This window comes from Enoplosus armatus, chromosome 19, assembly GCF_043641665.1.
Source record: "Enoplosus armatus isolate fEnoArm2 chromosome 19, fEnoArm2.hap1, whole genome shotgun sequence".
Classification (NCBI taxonomy): domain Eukaryota; kingdom Metazoa; phylum Chordata; class Actinopteri; order Centrarchiformes; family Enoplosidae; genus Enoplosus; species Enoplosus armatus.
In genome coordinates this window covers 12,969,410-12,983,766 of record NC_092198.1, presented here as the reverse complement: position 1 = coordinate 12,983,766, position 14,357 = coordinate 12,969,410, and the positions used below count along the sequence as shown (strand labels likewise).

Here is a 14,357-nt window from a genome sequence, read left to right as displayed (position 1 = left end):
ACCATCACTCAGTCGTAATTGGTATACATGTAATGCCAGAAGCAGCACAAAGGTTAATCCATCTGTATGCATTTGAAATATACAATGTCAGGAGCACCATCTAGTGTTCACTGACAGCCAAGTCTAAAATAACATCAGGAGAGAGTGGATTGAAATAATGGAGTAGTTGATTCAACAGATGCTAAATTATGTTTTGTGGAAGCAAAAAACAATCTTGATAACTTTTTCTTTTATTTAACATGTCAAAAAACAACCTAAAATCTATTAAAAATATCAGTTTTTAAAAGCAGGAATGCCCTTTCGTAACAATGGTTCTTGACTTACTCATTGAACTCTGTCCGCTGAGTGAACTACGCAGACTTTCCACCGAGCCTCCGGCCTTAAGCTTTGGCTTCTCCAGAGAGTCGGTGTCAGGCTGAGGGGACTGAGGGGAGCCAGGAGCTCCATCCGGACTGGACTGAAGGGGGGGGGGGGGGGGGGGGTGCAGATGGGTAATGAAAGGACATGGGGGGAAGACACAAAGGAAATGTTGTGCAGTTAAGAGATGAAACGATGTGAGGGATGGAAAAGTGTGGTTAAGAGGTTGACATATGGGGGAAACCATGGAAACAAAGAAAGGATGAAGATCATGGGGAAGTGGGGGAGAGATAGGGGACGTCAGTATTTGTTTTTCATCTTTACTGAAAAACAGGTGTACCCATATGAAATGTTTCAGCACAAATGCGATTAAGCTATTAATCAAAATGTTACCAATTGTGAAAAACGTGCAAATTCAGGAAGATTTAATTCAAATATTTTTATTTAGTAACGTTTTTTTATTTTATTTACAGACCTCAAAAAATAGGCACTTCTGGTCCTTCTTGAATGTCCTCAAGCTGCACTAGTACAGGCAACACAAATGTCCAACCAATAAATTCATTATAAATTTTAAGCTTTTCATTTCTGCCAGAAATTATAGCCCATTGGTTAACACTTGAACTAGATCCCTCACTGTCTAATGTCCTTTTTTAACAACTTATTTCAACAGGACAAGTAGTATATTACCCGACAAGGGCCAATGGATTATTTTGCATAAATTAGTAATAACTTAGTAATAACTAGATGACAGAAACTCACACTTTTGTCTTAACTTTTGATTTTGTTCAAATCTTTTCAGGTCTCCTTTGAAGTAAAAAAAATAATGATGCAACAACACACATCAACATGCTACATCAACATCTACTCCACTAGGTGGCATTGTGGTCTATAAAATGGCCATGGTTGCGACACTGAGACATGGCAATTCATTTTTCTTTGCTCTTTCCCAACTAATGGCTCCATGACTCATTCCGGGATATGTGGGTCACAGCGTTGAGACCGCTATGACGGACAGATGTTCAACCGTGTATTAATGACATATTCTGCAGGACAACATCAAACTGCAGGGCTGGACAGGCCACTGGTAAAGCCACGAGATGCCCAGAAAAATGAAGCCAGTGCAGATGAGACACTCATTCTACACTCTCACACTTCAAGTCTCCATTTCCAGTGCTAGCCTCTGGGAGACTTGCATCACTCCATGAGCTCAGCATGAAGCACACACACTCCACCCTACACACTGGGCCCAGGGAGAGCGCAGCATAGAGAAATCCAAATCTGTGTTTTAGTGCTCTATGTTTATTCTGTAACTAACACAAATACTCCCACCCACTCACAGCCTGTGGACAGAATATGTGGCTTGTACTGCAAAACATCCTCTAAATGTTTGCAGGACATGGGGAGTTTTTTTTATGTCTTTACTGCAGTACTGTTCACTGTTTTAAGGATCAAAAGCATAATGTGTGGATTTGTGGGGCCGTTTATTAGCTGCTCCATTTTAAATAACGTTAAGGTTTCACTATGTTTATACATGCCTCATTTGCCCTTAAAACAAGGGAAACCTACGCAATGTTCAATGTTATCTGAACTTTCTACAAATAGAGCATTCAGAAATTGCATCCATGTGTGCGTTTGTGTTTATTTCTAACCTGCTCAGACAAGGAGCTGCTGTACTTCTTCGACATGCGTTTCCTCATCGTCTCCTTGACCGACTTGACCTTCTTTCCCAGTGAGATCCGAGACGTAGTGGGGGATTTGACCACTTCCCTGTATATAGCCTCCTGTTCCTTATTATGTGAGCAGAAGGAAAACAGGAAGAGCGGAGTAGGATGGACCGAAAGAAAGGAGATGACAGAGGGAAGTGAAAGACAGAGACGAGGAGAACAGGAGATGATGAAAACAGAAGAGAAAAGGTGATTTAGTGTGACAGGAGAGTTCAGCTTGTCCTCCTCACAGCCTCTTCTAATTTTACAAGCTCCCAGCACTTACATTGGCCTCCGAGCCCGTGTTGACCACATGGAGTGAGCGGTTGGACAGGTCAAAGCCTCCGAAGCTGCACGTTCTCTGCGGGAGAGCCAAAACACAATCAAATGAGTCACATTCAGAAGGTCACGTTACAGAAACTCCCCATCCACACCCACTGAGGGTCAACTCACAATGATTCATGCTTGGCACTACACAGGCAGCAGTTTGATTAATGTACATGGGTATATGGTTTGTATATATATGCGGGGGCATGATGTCATATGGGACTGTGGACAGCCAACAGACATGATGTGACACAAACTGTTGTATGAGCTCCTCTTTAAAAGTGCGAGTTACTGCATGGTCCTCGGCCAATGAGCTGTTATATTGACCGTGGAGAGCACGCAGCAATTTGCTCATATGCTTTAAAACTTGAATTAAATCTTTCTTGATGTGGCCAAGCTGAAAACATATATAACTGCACTGTTACAAGTGAATGTTTATTCATTGCATTTCAGCCTAAAGCAAAACGTGTTGTGGTTAATTATGAGAAATGTAAAACTGGGCTTAGTATGCAAACATGCACAACATATAGGTTGGTTGCTTAGAGCAGACAATGTTATTCTCATCAAAAACATTTTTAATAGGAAGTAAATTGTTTCTGCTGAGAGGACGGGGTGATATGGAGGTTTTCGTTCTTGACTTTAGAAGTCAACAGCAAGATAAGGGGTAGACACAAAGGGAAACTATGACATGAGAGGAAAAGGAGATCCAGGATCTTATCACTGAGCTGTCTTTGACTTTTTGATTCCTACCTAAGCTCTGCAGTAGGTCACACACAAACATGTAGACACAGACATGTACATACACATGTGCCAAAAAACACTTTTGGTTCAAGTAGGACTTGGAGCAGTTCTCTTTTGCTTCAAAAGCCTTTACTTCTAAACTACTCGACTAAACCTTCCACAAACCCTGGACGAAGATGCTCCGTGTGAGAAGGCATTGCACATTGAGAAAACAGTTTTTATATTAGAGGTCCACAGCTGCAGTCCACATCACAACTTCCCAGGAAAAGCACAGTTTGGAGAACAAACATGTTTGAAGAGACGTCCAAAAAGAACTCTGAATGTCATGGCGATGTTCGATGGAATGGACATGCACCCAGAAAAAAATGTCCCTCAAAGATAATTACAGGAAAGAAAAACAACTAAAGAAAAAAAAAAAAATCACATCTGCAACCATAGAGGCACGGGCCAAAAAAGAACACGAAAAGCAACAACAGAAAAAGTGGATTCAACGAGTTTTTGGATGAGAACGACCTCCAGTGATTTCACTAGAACACGATAGGATTCAGGTAACCTCAAAGCTGCAGGATAGCGCCACTATATCGCCACCTAGAGTATGTGCCACTACCTCTGTTGATACTCACACTATACACTATTTGGATAAGTTAGTTGCAATGAAACCAGACTGTTTTCATGCTGGTTGAAGTTATAAACTGGCATTTTACATTCACTGTGGTATGAATCTGTTTTTCTGATATTTCCACTTTTTTGTTGCCTCTTACAAGATCAATTTGAAAGCTGATAAGCACAACATTGTCTCTGAGGCTATGTGCTGTGCAGTTCTAAGGATGAGCAGCTTCAAGCTTGTACAGCATCTCTTTTGGCCAACAGGGATCAGTGTGACTGTGTGAATGTCCTTCAGGGATCTGACATTTATAAAAGGCACTTATGAAAGCTCTGCTGTAACTTAACCTCCCAAGTGGGCCACGGCATATTCCATAATCATTTCATATTCAGCTGAAATAAAAAAGGCTTAAAGCTAAAGGCATTCACTTAAAGGTCATAGAAGATGACACTCCTCTCAGGGCAGTTAGGTCTGTGATACATATACCAGCCTCTAGCCTTTTTCTATACATGAGCACGATGCAATGCATATATCTATATACACAATATATGGATAAGTTGAATGAATTTGACCTGACGTGTCTAGTTTGTGTATGTTTGCTGTACTTCACCTATAACCTCTGAGCTATTCTGCAACTTTGAAGCACCGAGTCCTGCTCACACGAGGCGGTCGATTTAAACCTCACGGTCCAAACTCACAGACTTCTGCTGGATGCGCAAGAGCACACGCTTGGTGCAGCGGTCCACACTGGACGCCCACTTCCTGTCTGCCTCGCGGTCCTCCTCCAATAGACAGCGGCGCTCAGCGCGGCTGAGGGTAACTGGGCGGACCAGCTGGGCCCAGTTGAGGTGACCGTACAGGCTCCGTTCTACCACATAGGTGATGTTCAGCTCACTGACTGCCGTTCGACCACGCAGCCTGCGGGAGGGGAACACCCAGCTCCCTCCCCCACTTCCAAAACCTTTTGATTTGGCTACATCACAGCGGGCAGGGGAGGAGGGGGTGACAGACAGAGGGGAGACAGGGGTCTTGGCGTTGCGCGAGCGTTGATAAAGTAGGTGCTTAGTGGAGTAAGCGTAGTTGGGGTCAGGTTTCCGGTGCGTCCAGCTACCGTGGTGTCGGTTGGCAGGTTGGTGTTTGGGGCTGCCTTGTGGACCGTCGTCCAGGGATATCAGGAGGCGGGACTGGGCAGGGGGTTTGGGGCGAGGTTTTGTGAGGCCATAGTAGGCGTAGAGAGCCTCGTTGTTACTTACCCCATGTGAGATGGAGCTCAGGGCCTTCCGCATCTCGCCGTCGGTCGTGGAGCGCGACAGCTTTCCTTCGTCGTCTAGTCCACAGCCATCCAACTCTGAGAAGGATGAGCCACTACCTCCCACGCCGGAGATGGAGCCCCCAGAGCCAACCGGGGTTCTCTTGGGGGGCCGGATGAGGCCGTGGGTACTGGAAGACTTACTGAAGGTTTTGACCAGCTTGTGTCCGGACCAAGTGTCCAGGCTGCTGGAGGAAGGGGAGTTGGTCAGACTGTCTGTGTCTCCATCCAGAGAGAGTTGATCCTGGGTGAGGGAGGGCAGGGAGATCTCTTGGGGCAGAGGGGGCTTCTTTAGGACCCCTGTATACAGAGCTGTGTTGTCCTGACAGGTAGGAGGGGCCTCCAGATTCAGAAAATCTAAAGAAGAAGAAGAAAATGACAAAAACATAAGTTACTCAGGAGGATCAGATTCTGTGTAGTCCCATGACCCATCTGTGGTTTTCCAAACCACAGCTAGCCTGCAAACATTTCAAAACACATTCTTAAAGTCTGAGTATTTGGCAAAACCCATGACAGACGAGTACAACTTAGGATTTTTTATTATTTTTTAGCCTACTTTTTAACACGAGTCATTCATTTCCAATAACTGAAGTTTACTCTGAACTTTAACTTAATTTCAGGACAAACAGCTCAATTTAGTGCTCATAACTGATTTTCAACAAACAATTCTCACAAGTAAAAAAGTAGAAATATGAGGCCTCAAACAAAGACCTTAATGTAGCCTGGACAATACAACACACATTAATTGGCTATTATAAACAAATGTGGACATATTTAAATTATGTTGAACTGTAAGATAATAGAAGGAACTCAGGTGTTACAAACCTTCAGAACCATGTTTCTTGCCCTCCTCCACCTTGATGAGTTTTTTCCTGACCCGGCGTGTTGAGTTAACCAGCTTGTGAAGCCGTTTAAACTTCACAGAGTCCTCTGATTGCTCATCGTCTGACTGTTCACGAGACTGGTGGGAGTGAGAGAAAGAGGGAGGGATGATACAATAAAAGGGACAGACAGTCAAACACTTTTCAATTAAATAAACCTTAAAAAAAAAAAAAAAAACATCAATGCAAGTGTGACAGAAATGTATGGTTTTGTTTCGAAGTTATTTAATATAACAAAAAGTAGTGAGAAAATCAAACACAAACTTTGAAAAATATATTTTGAGATTTTGAAGGCGCTGTTATAATGCGACAGATGGGAACATCGTTTAGGATAGAGTCAAAGTTAGTGAGGTGAGAAATGGAGGATTGGAGGGATGGTGGCACACCGCATTATAATATGTTAATATTCATAATAAACACAGAAGAAATGCACTGAAACAATGAACCAGATGAGTAATTTGAAAAAAAAATGGGTACAACTGAATGACATAATGAATCAGTATTCCAATACATGGTCCATTTGGCGTTATGTTGCCTTCAGAGGCTGTTTACTCCAGAGGAAATGGAAGGACACTGGTCGTGTGTTTCGGGTGTCACTGCATTTAAACTCTCTGTACAGTGTAGCGGAGTGGAAAAGAGACCGAATAATGAAGTCACTAACAGTTTCATCACTCACACACACACACACATCCAGACCCTACTCCCAATCGGAGCACACACAAACACACAAAAACTCCCCAAGCTGTGTGTGTACGTACATGTGTGTGCGCATAGTCTTGCTATGGCCTCCACGTGATGGTGATGATGATGATGATGATGATGATGCTGACGGGCTTTGGCCTAAAGATTGTCTGGCAGGAACTACCATCATTATCATGGAGCTCAAACAACTTAATCTGTTTCTATTTGCCACTGGTTTCCACAGCAACCCCAACTCTCTGGTCACACACCGCCAGTTCCACGGTTGAGGTTGACTGCATCGCTTGCAAAAGGGACAGACATGCATGCACAAACGCTCACACACACAAAACTAGACAAAGCAGGCCTGCAGGGCTCAGCTCTCAGTCTGACAGAATACAGTCTTCTCCTCCAGCTCCGAAGCTAAAAAGGAAGAAACCGCTTTTTCGCTGTTGTTGAGTTTTGACCACAGGCCTGGCTTAGAGGCTGCTGACATACATTAGGGATGATGTTAACAACTGCGGCTTGGTTGGATCGAACAAATGAGAAATTGACCGCAACTCCTTGATGGCACCAAACCACCTTAGCAACATCATGATCTTTTGATTCCTGCAGGCATGCAAGTGTTACAAAACCTTACGAATCATTGCCAAGTTGGAAAATGTAACAACTAATTAATCAATGTGGTATCACGCAGGTCCATTCTATCAAAATTCACAACTTTAAGAGGTGCATGATCAACTTTTAGGTCTTCTGTTACATCGGCAGAGTAGAGCTAGGGTACAGCCATTCATTTGGCCTCTGACAGACTGCAGAAATAGGCTCTGAAAACCCATAACACCGCTGTCCCTCAGCCCAATTCTCCCTGACAATCCCTCAACTGAACCACACAATTCTGGCTGCAGTGGTGACTCCTTCAACTTTCCATTTGCTCTGGGCGATGCTTGAGTGTATTAACTTCAGAGAATGTAATGTAATAACAAGTCTGTGCCAGAGAGGACTGATAAAAGAGGCAGCAGTAATACTGTGAGATGAGTGGGACCACTAAAAGTTTGATTGGAGTCCACTCCTGCATCTTGGGTGCTCTTGATAACTATTTTCAGTTAACCCACATGATTTGTTCTTCTCCTAGTATGAAAGATGGAGAAAAGGAATAGTGGTCAAGAGGTGACAAAGATATATAAGTCCTAACCCAGTCTTGAGGAACACCATACATGCAAATGACCAGATAAACAAGGGAGAAGATACACACACAGAAAGAAAGCCAAGCATAGGAGGCCATGAATCAAGCGGAGCTGAAGGGCCCCATCGAAAACAAGATCAAAGCAACAATTCGACCGCCATAATTGCCATTTCACTTCACAAATTACTTTGAGGTTGGTTCCCATAACTTCAGGGATTCAGTTAAACTTAGAAAACTACAAACTAACATCCTCATGGTGCACACAAAAATCTTTGTGCCATCCTGCCATCCATAAAAACAGAACAGGACAATCATAAAACAAACAATCTAATTCAAACAGTTAAGAGGACCAATGTGCCTTGAAACTTACCACCCCCTTTAAAACAGCAGGGTACCGCTTCCTGTGTTAACGTCCAACAGGTTAGCAAGAGTGCGCCGGCCACAGTCTTAAACATGCACAATCCAAAATAATATCTGTGCCCCTGTGTACATGCTGGTATGTACAGATGCAGCCTGTTGCAGTGAATTCAGCTCTGAGGAATGAGGGACTGTTTGGAAGTGCCGTGCCGCACATCTAGCAGAGAAAAGGGGTGTTGTGCATGGAGAACAATCCCAGCATTTGAGCGCCTCTGACCCTGCCTTGGCCCCCACATCGCTAATGGCCAGCCCTGGAATGTGGCCTCCGATCGCCGAGGGAAGACAGACCGGAGAAAGACGGCATCAGAGAAAGGCACAGAGGAGCCAAAGATTGTATATTGCAAACATGTCAGCTACAAGCATGTACTGTATATTCGCATGTCTGTATTTAGAATACAGGCACACACACAGACACACAAAAGTGTCAACTATTTGAATTTGGGAATGACCTAATTCCATTCATTAGAGAGGGGCCAGTGTGTGATACCAATAGAGGCCCTAGCAGAGCAGCAGTATTTCCTGAAGTAGCCAATTTTGGAACTTGGGGCAAAGGGAGATACAGAACTCCCTCCCTTTTCAGGGCCCTGGGGGTAAGTGCAAAGTCTTCATCTTTTCTATTTTTCTCTCCCTTGTTTCCTCTCTGCCTCCAGCTCTTGCATTTGTTCACAGCCTCCAGAGCCAAGCTGTGTGTTCCTCTAAACAATACTCCTTCCGTAACTCTTCCATCCTCTCCCGTGTCTGTAAAACCCCCCAATCGATCAATCTCCTTCCCACAGGAAGTGAGCAGCTGGCAGCATAGGGGTAACATGAGGGTCGACAGACTGATAAGATGATCGGCAAACTCATGCACAATTCACACACCCACATCAAACAGCCAGGCAGAACTGCGCTGAGATTATGTATGGCATAATTAACCTATTTTTCATATGGAAGGAAATCATCAATCATTACGCAGAAGAAGAATTGTATAAAGACCCTTGACGAGGTGAGAAAACTATTTTGCATGAGTCCTTATTCATGGTTTTCACTGATTCAGTTACAGTAAGAAACAGACAAGTACTGTAAATCTGAGTTTATGACTGCAAACCATAAATTACGTTGAAGAGTCACAGGGGCAGCTATTAACGTGTAAAAGTCAAGCTCATCTGTCACTGAATTACATTTATCAAACCCAGTCCAACTTGGGTCCCAGATCAGGTCTTGGAAATGCTCTTTACTAGGGAATAAGTAGCACATTTCAAAATAGCAATAATACACATGTGCAGGGAATTATTTCAGAGTACTTGGAATTTTTGTGTTTGGATAAACCCATTTCCTGTAAAAAAAAAAAAAAAAAAAAAAAAAAGTGGGTCAGTGCGTGAGACTGCTATTCCCATATGATGCCATATAGTACAAAACTAATGAAAAGCCACCGTGACCACTGTGAGTCCTGATTCTGGATCAGAGCTGACCTACATTTATAAAAGGAAAAACACATCAACATATGCAAACACACACACACACACACACACACACACACACACACACACACACACACACACACACACACACACACACACACACACACACACACACACACACACACACACACCAGAAAGAACTGACTGATTGTCAACAAACATTAAACTGCATTCAACAGGACCTGATTGTCTGAACTCCAGCTCCACAACACTTCACAAAGCAAAGAATCCTCGAGACCTTCTCTCCGTGGATCACAGCTGACAAAATCATGGCCAACAAAAGCATACGCTGCAAGGGGTTTGGGGTAGATTTTGTGTGACTCTCCACTTGGCTTTCCGCAAGTTACAATTACAACTGACTGATGGAAACAGACCTGACCTAAATTTCCATAAGACAATTTCCTTGTCACTACAGCAGCCAATTTTGACTTTGTTGAGGACACATTTTAAATGAGATGCCCATGCCAAGATTAACCTGATGAATAAAATATGGAAGAGGACTTGCAATACATTGCATATATCTCATTGTGACTGCCAATTCATGAGCGCAGCCTCAGAAAACCGAGATAAGCAATGGGCCAAGATTCACAGAGGTAACACCCATATAGTATTAAGATGCACTTGACATGGTGGAGAGAATGTATGTGCAAAGGCGGATATATTGTAATTTGGCCATGACTGAAGAGCAGAGAGAGAGAAGGGGAGATAAAAGGGAGAGGAAGGCAAGATAAAAGTTGAGTGAAGGTGGTTTATACAATGGAATAAAAAACTGTCAAAAATTAATAATATTTCAAACATATTTATTAGGGGAATCTATAAGCAGATTGTACCTAAAGTCTAGACATCAAACAAGGAAAACTAGTTGAGGTTATAATAATTTACATCTGAACAAACACACACATCCATGCACACATTTGTCGAAACAACAACGGTCGTCCAAACTTGTGGGCTGAAAAATAAAACTTAAAGGTGAGAGTGGTCGAGGTGAGAGTGTTAAGAGAGGCAGAGTAAAGGGGAGAGGTCAGGGATTTGGGGGTGTCGGGGTAATGGGGTGGGGTGTACTTACGTTGCAGTTTGAGGACTGGTTTAGATTGGCTGCAGATCCGTCAGTCCACTCTGCAGTGTCAGTACTGCTGGACTGTCTGCTGCGCTCATACTCCTTCAGCTACGTGGAGAAGAAGAGTTTAGAGAGGCAGAGGAACAGGGCGGGGCCACCCACTCTCACCGAGCATGCCACATCTCTCCATGTACTAACAGGCGATCGATAGATGTCGATTGCTTGCATTCACAGGGCATGTACAGACAGACAGACAGACAGAACAGAAGGACTCAACCAGTGATGTAGTGGTAAATAAAGGTGTGAACTGTAACCTGAGTTTGGTGATCTTTGTACAAACAACCACTAAATTAAAGTGTGTTCTGTTTTAGGCAAAGCATCAGTTTATTTTAAAATATCCCTATACTCCCGTGAATTGCCTTCTGTTATGTGTGTGTTATGACTTTTTGTCATGAAGATTTACGTCTGCCTTTCTGTGCAGACATAAATCATACACCATAAATAAAAAAAGTGGACAGAAAGGCAGATTTAATTTTATTATGTTTATATTCCACTACATCCCTGGAAACATACTACATACCGCTATACTGACAATAATAAAAACCAATATGCTGATATTCATCAGCATGTGATACACAGAACACGCTAAATAAAGACACACAAGCACAACAAGAAGTCAAATCAACTATCCACAAAGGCTGATCATTGATTGGTTTAACTGAGTGTCAATCACTAAAGCGAGAAGCTGTGATCAAGATATTGGCCAAAAAAATCAAAGTTCTGGAATAAAAAAGGGTAAGATGATAATTAACATCTGCCTTGTGGAGAGCAATCCAGTGCTGAAATGCTGCTGGACAGTCATGCTACCCACGAGCAAGGCATTACAGAAGGTGATTGACAGGAAGGAAGGAGGGAAGATGAAGACGGAAGAGGAAGAGGAAGGAGGCAATTACCAAAAGAAAGAACAATCACCAGAAATTGATCAAAAAGAAATGTAAGGAAATTTAAAAGGAAAGCCAAGTAATTATCCACCATGTCCACCTGGAGAGAAAAACCACAATGCACCAGAGCGTCCCCCCAACAGGTGGGGCTATTGTGTAACTATGACCATCAATCCCACAATTATGAACTGAGCAACACACCCACACACACTCCAAGAGCTCACACCCTAAAATCCCCCGACTCCTAAACCTCTGGAAACACAGTTTGGAGTTTGTGTGTGTGTGTGTGTGTGTGTGTGTGTGTGTGTGTGTGTGTGTGTGTGTGTGTGTGTGTGTGTGTGTGTGTGTGTGTGTGTGTGTGTGCGCATGTAAAAAATACGGGGCCTCGTATAGGTTAGTGAGAGTGAGTCGTTTTAGTAAGCCAGAGCTATGGTCGGAATATGGAGCAGAAGGGAGGGAAGGCTGGAAATGAATCCAGGGGAGGTCAGGGGATCTGGGGGTTGAAGGGATGCTACAGACCGGCGGTCCTAAGGGACGGGGTCGAGTGAGGGTGGGTTGAGGTAGGTGCAACAGGTGCGGCATCAGTGGAGCTTCCTACCCGAGCTAGAGCTTCTTCAACAGTGATCATCTTCTCTTTCACCATCATCATTAGTTGGATTCGCTCTTCGTCGCTCATGGTGATCTCACTGGCCACGTAGCCTATGTCTTCTCCTGAAGGGTGAAAGGGAAAAAAGAGCAAAAAGGTCAAATATGGAGTAACATCTATTCAGTACAGTAGGTCTGGAAAAACAAAGCCACACACACCTTTGGATGTCTGTCGCATGACTGGTTTGTGCTGAGACTTGCGGAAGTTCTGCCAAAAAGATTTGTTCTTCTTCTTATTGTCCCATTTACCTAAAAGGAGGGCACCAAGATTCCAATTATGTTGTATGATTTCTGGCCACAGAAAAGCAAGTACAAGATTTACAAGACACTCTGCTCAGCATGCTCAACTAACTTCTCAATATAGGTAAATACAATTTTGTACATATTTGCATGGGTATAGACCATTCCTCCATTTCTTGCAAAGTATGACCCTTATGCAAAAATGTCTGTCTAGCTATTCCTGTCTCAATTTCACCTCAGGAATCAATAAATGTTAAGCTTGAATTTATAGCAAACATATTAAGACAGCAGAAGACAAACATGAAAATGCATCTCAACTTACCTCCAGATCCATCTTCAGAGCTGGATTTGTGCAGGGGCATTCTGTGGGGGGAAAGAGTAAAGAAAGAGGGAATCAATATTAGAAATAAAATTATCTTCCTACTCCTAGACATCATCATAACACCTGTTGTCTCAACCACAGTGCTCCAAACCCCTTTAACTGTGTTTATGAATGTTCATTTTTGGCAAGGAGGCCTGCAGTTCTATCTGTTCACCACTTGGGGTCAGTGGTGGTGCTTAAGTGACAGCAAACCAGGCTCCTGAGGCTTAAGAGGGAGAGGAGAAGATGTAAACAATGACATCCTCAGATAAAGATGGTGGTACAAGTGTTTAAGAAGCAGCAAAGAAAGGAGGAAGGATAACAAGATGAAGAAAAAGAGAGGGCAACCGCATGAAAGTGAAGAGGGAAAGTATGGAATCGAGAGAGAGAGAGAGAGAGAGAGAGAGAGAGAGAGAGAGAGAGAGAGAGAGAGAGAGAGAGAGAGAGAGAGAGAGAGAGAGAGAGAGAGAGAGAGAGAGAGAGAGAGAGAGAGAGAGAGAGAGAGAGAGAGAGAAGGAACCACAGGGCAGACTCAGCCTGTTTGTGTTTCCACTTCCCTCCACAGGATAGACAGTCACGAGGAAGACAGAAGAAAGAGTGGGAGAAGAGGGAGAGAGGGCATAAGAGAGGGAGACATGGAAAATAACTGAGTCCCGACATGTCTGTAAACCTTCCTAAATAGTCAGACCTAACGGGGTGAAAATAACAACTCGAAAGTTCTTTGTGGCACATGATCTGCACTCAGCTTCCAATCTAAAAGTCATGTATCCGCAACCTCACCCAATTTTCTAGCAAGTTCAGCGGCATGTTAGGCCGTGACCGACTCTCTCTTGTTCTGGATGAGACGAGAAGCCACATCAACAGCAATCTATTTGTGTCTTCTTTATATAACAAAAAAAGCTTCATGTTCATGTTCAAAGTAGCTGCTAAAAACTTCACAGACTTCGTTTTCAGATTGGGCTAAGTGGACTGAGTAAGAAGGTAAAGAGGGAGTGAAACTTCAGGATGGATTATGTCTTTGGATGAAGCCCTACGGGTGTGTTTATGTGTGTGCGAGGTAAAATGATTTGTGGTGGCCTCACACTGTAAGCTTTTTGCCTAAGACCCTCCGAGACCTATTAAGTAAATCTCTCAACTAAAAGGCATAACTGTCCCACTCTTGTACTGTCTCTTACTTGCACACTTTCACACATCCACACACCTTTAATGGTTGGAGTCCAGTGCACATGGGCATACAGCTGCTGAGCCATGCGGAGAGACAGCTGGCTGCCAGAGAAGCAGTGTGAAAGTGTGTGACAGGATCAAAACAAGATGAACAGGTCACTTCCCCTCTCCAGTGGCTGTGTGTGTGTGTGTGTGTGTGTGTGTGTGTGTGTGTGTGTGTGTGTGTGTGTGTGTGTGTGTGTGTGTGTGTGTGTGTGTGTGTGTGTGCATAAGTATTCATAGGTTTGTT

General features: G+C 43.4%; 1 protein-coding gene across 2 annotated transcripts in view; it reads right to left on the bottom strand.

Moving 5' to 3' along the window:
• Positions 1-14,357, bottom strand: part of sash1a (SAM and SH3 domain containing 1a) — a 158,613-nt gene that overhangs the window by 14,452 nt on the left and 129,804 nt on the right. The window contains exons 5-13 of one of the 2 annotated variants that reach the window (XM_070925462.1): positions 12,866-12,906; positions 12,463-12,552; positions 12,257-12,369; positions 10,727-10,825; positions 5,867-6,002; positions 4,431-5,398; positions 2,349-2,421; positions 2,007-2,152; positions 325-457 (exon numbers count right to left, since the gene is read on the bottom strand). In XM_070925462.1, the coding sequence (XP_070781563.1) occupies positions 325-457; positions 2,007-2,152; positions 2,349-2,421; positions 4,431-5,398; positions 5,867-6,002; positions 10,727-10,825; positions 12,257-12,369; positions 12,463-12,552; positions 12,866-12,906 (1,799 nt within the window). Of the gene's footprint in view, positions 1-324; positions 458-2,006; positions 2,153-2,346; positions 2,422-4,430; positions 5,399-5,866; positions 6,003-10,726; positions 10,826-12,256; positions 12,370-12,462; positions 12,553-12,865; positions 12,907-14,357 lie in introns of both variants that reach the window. The other variant, XM_070925463.1, reaches the window with a different exon arrangement.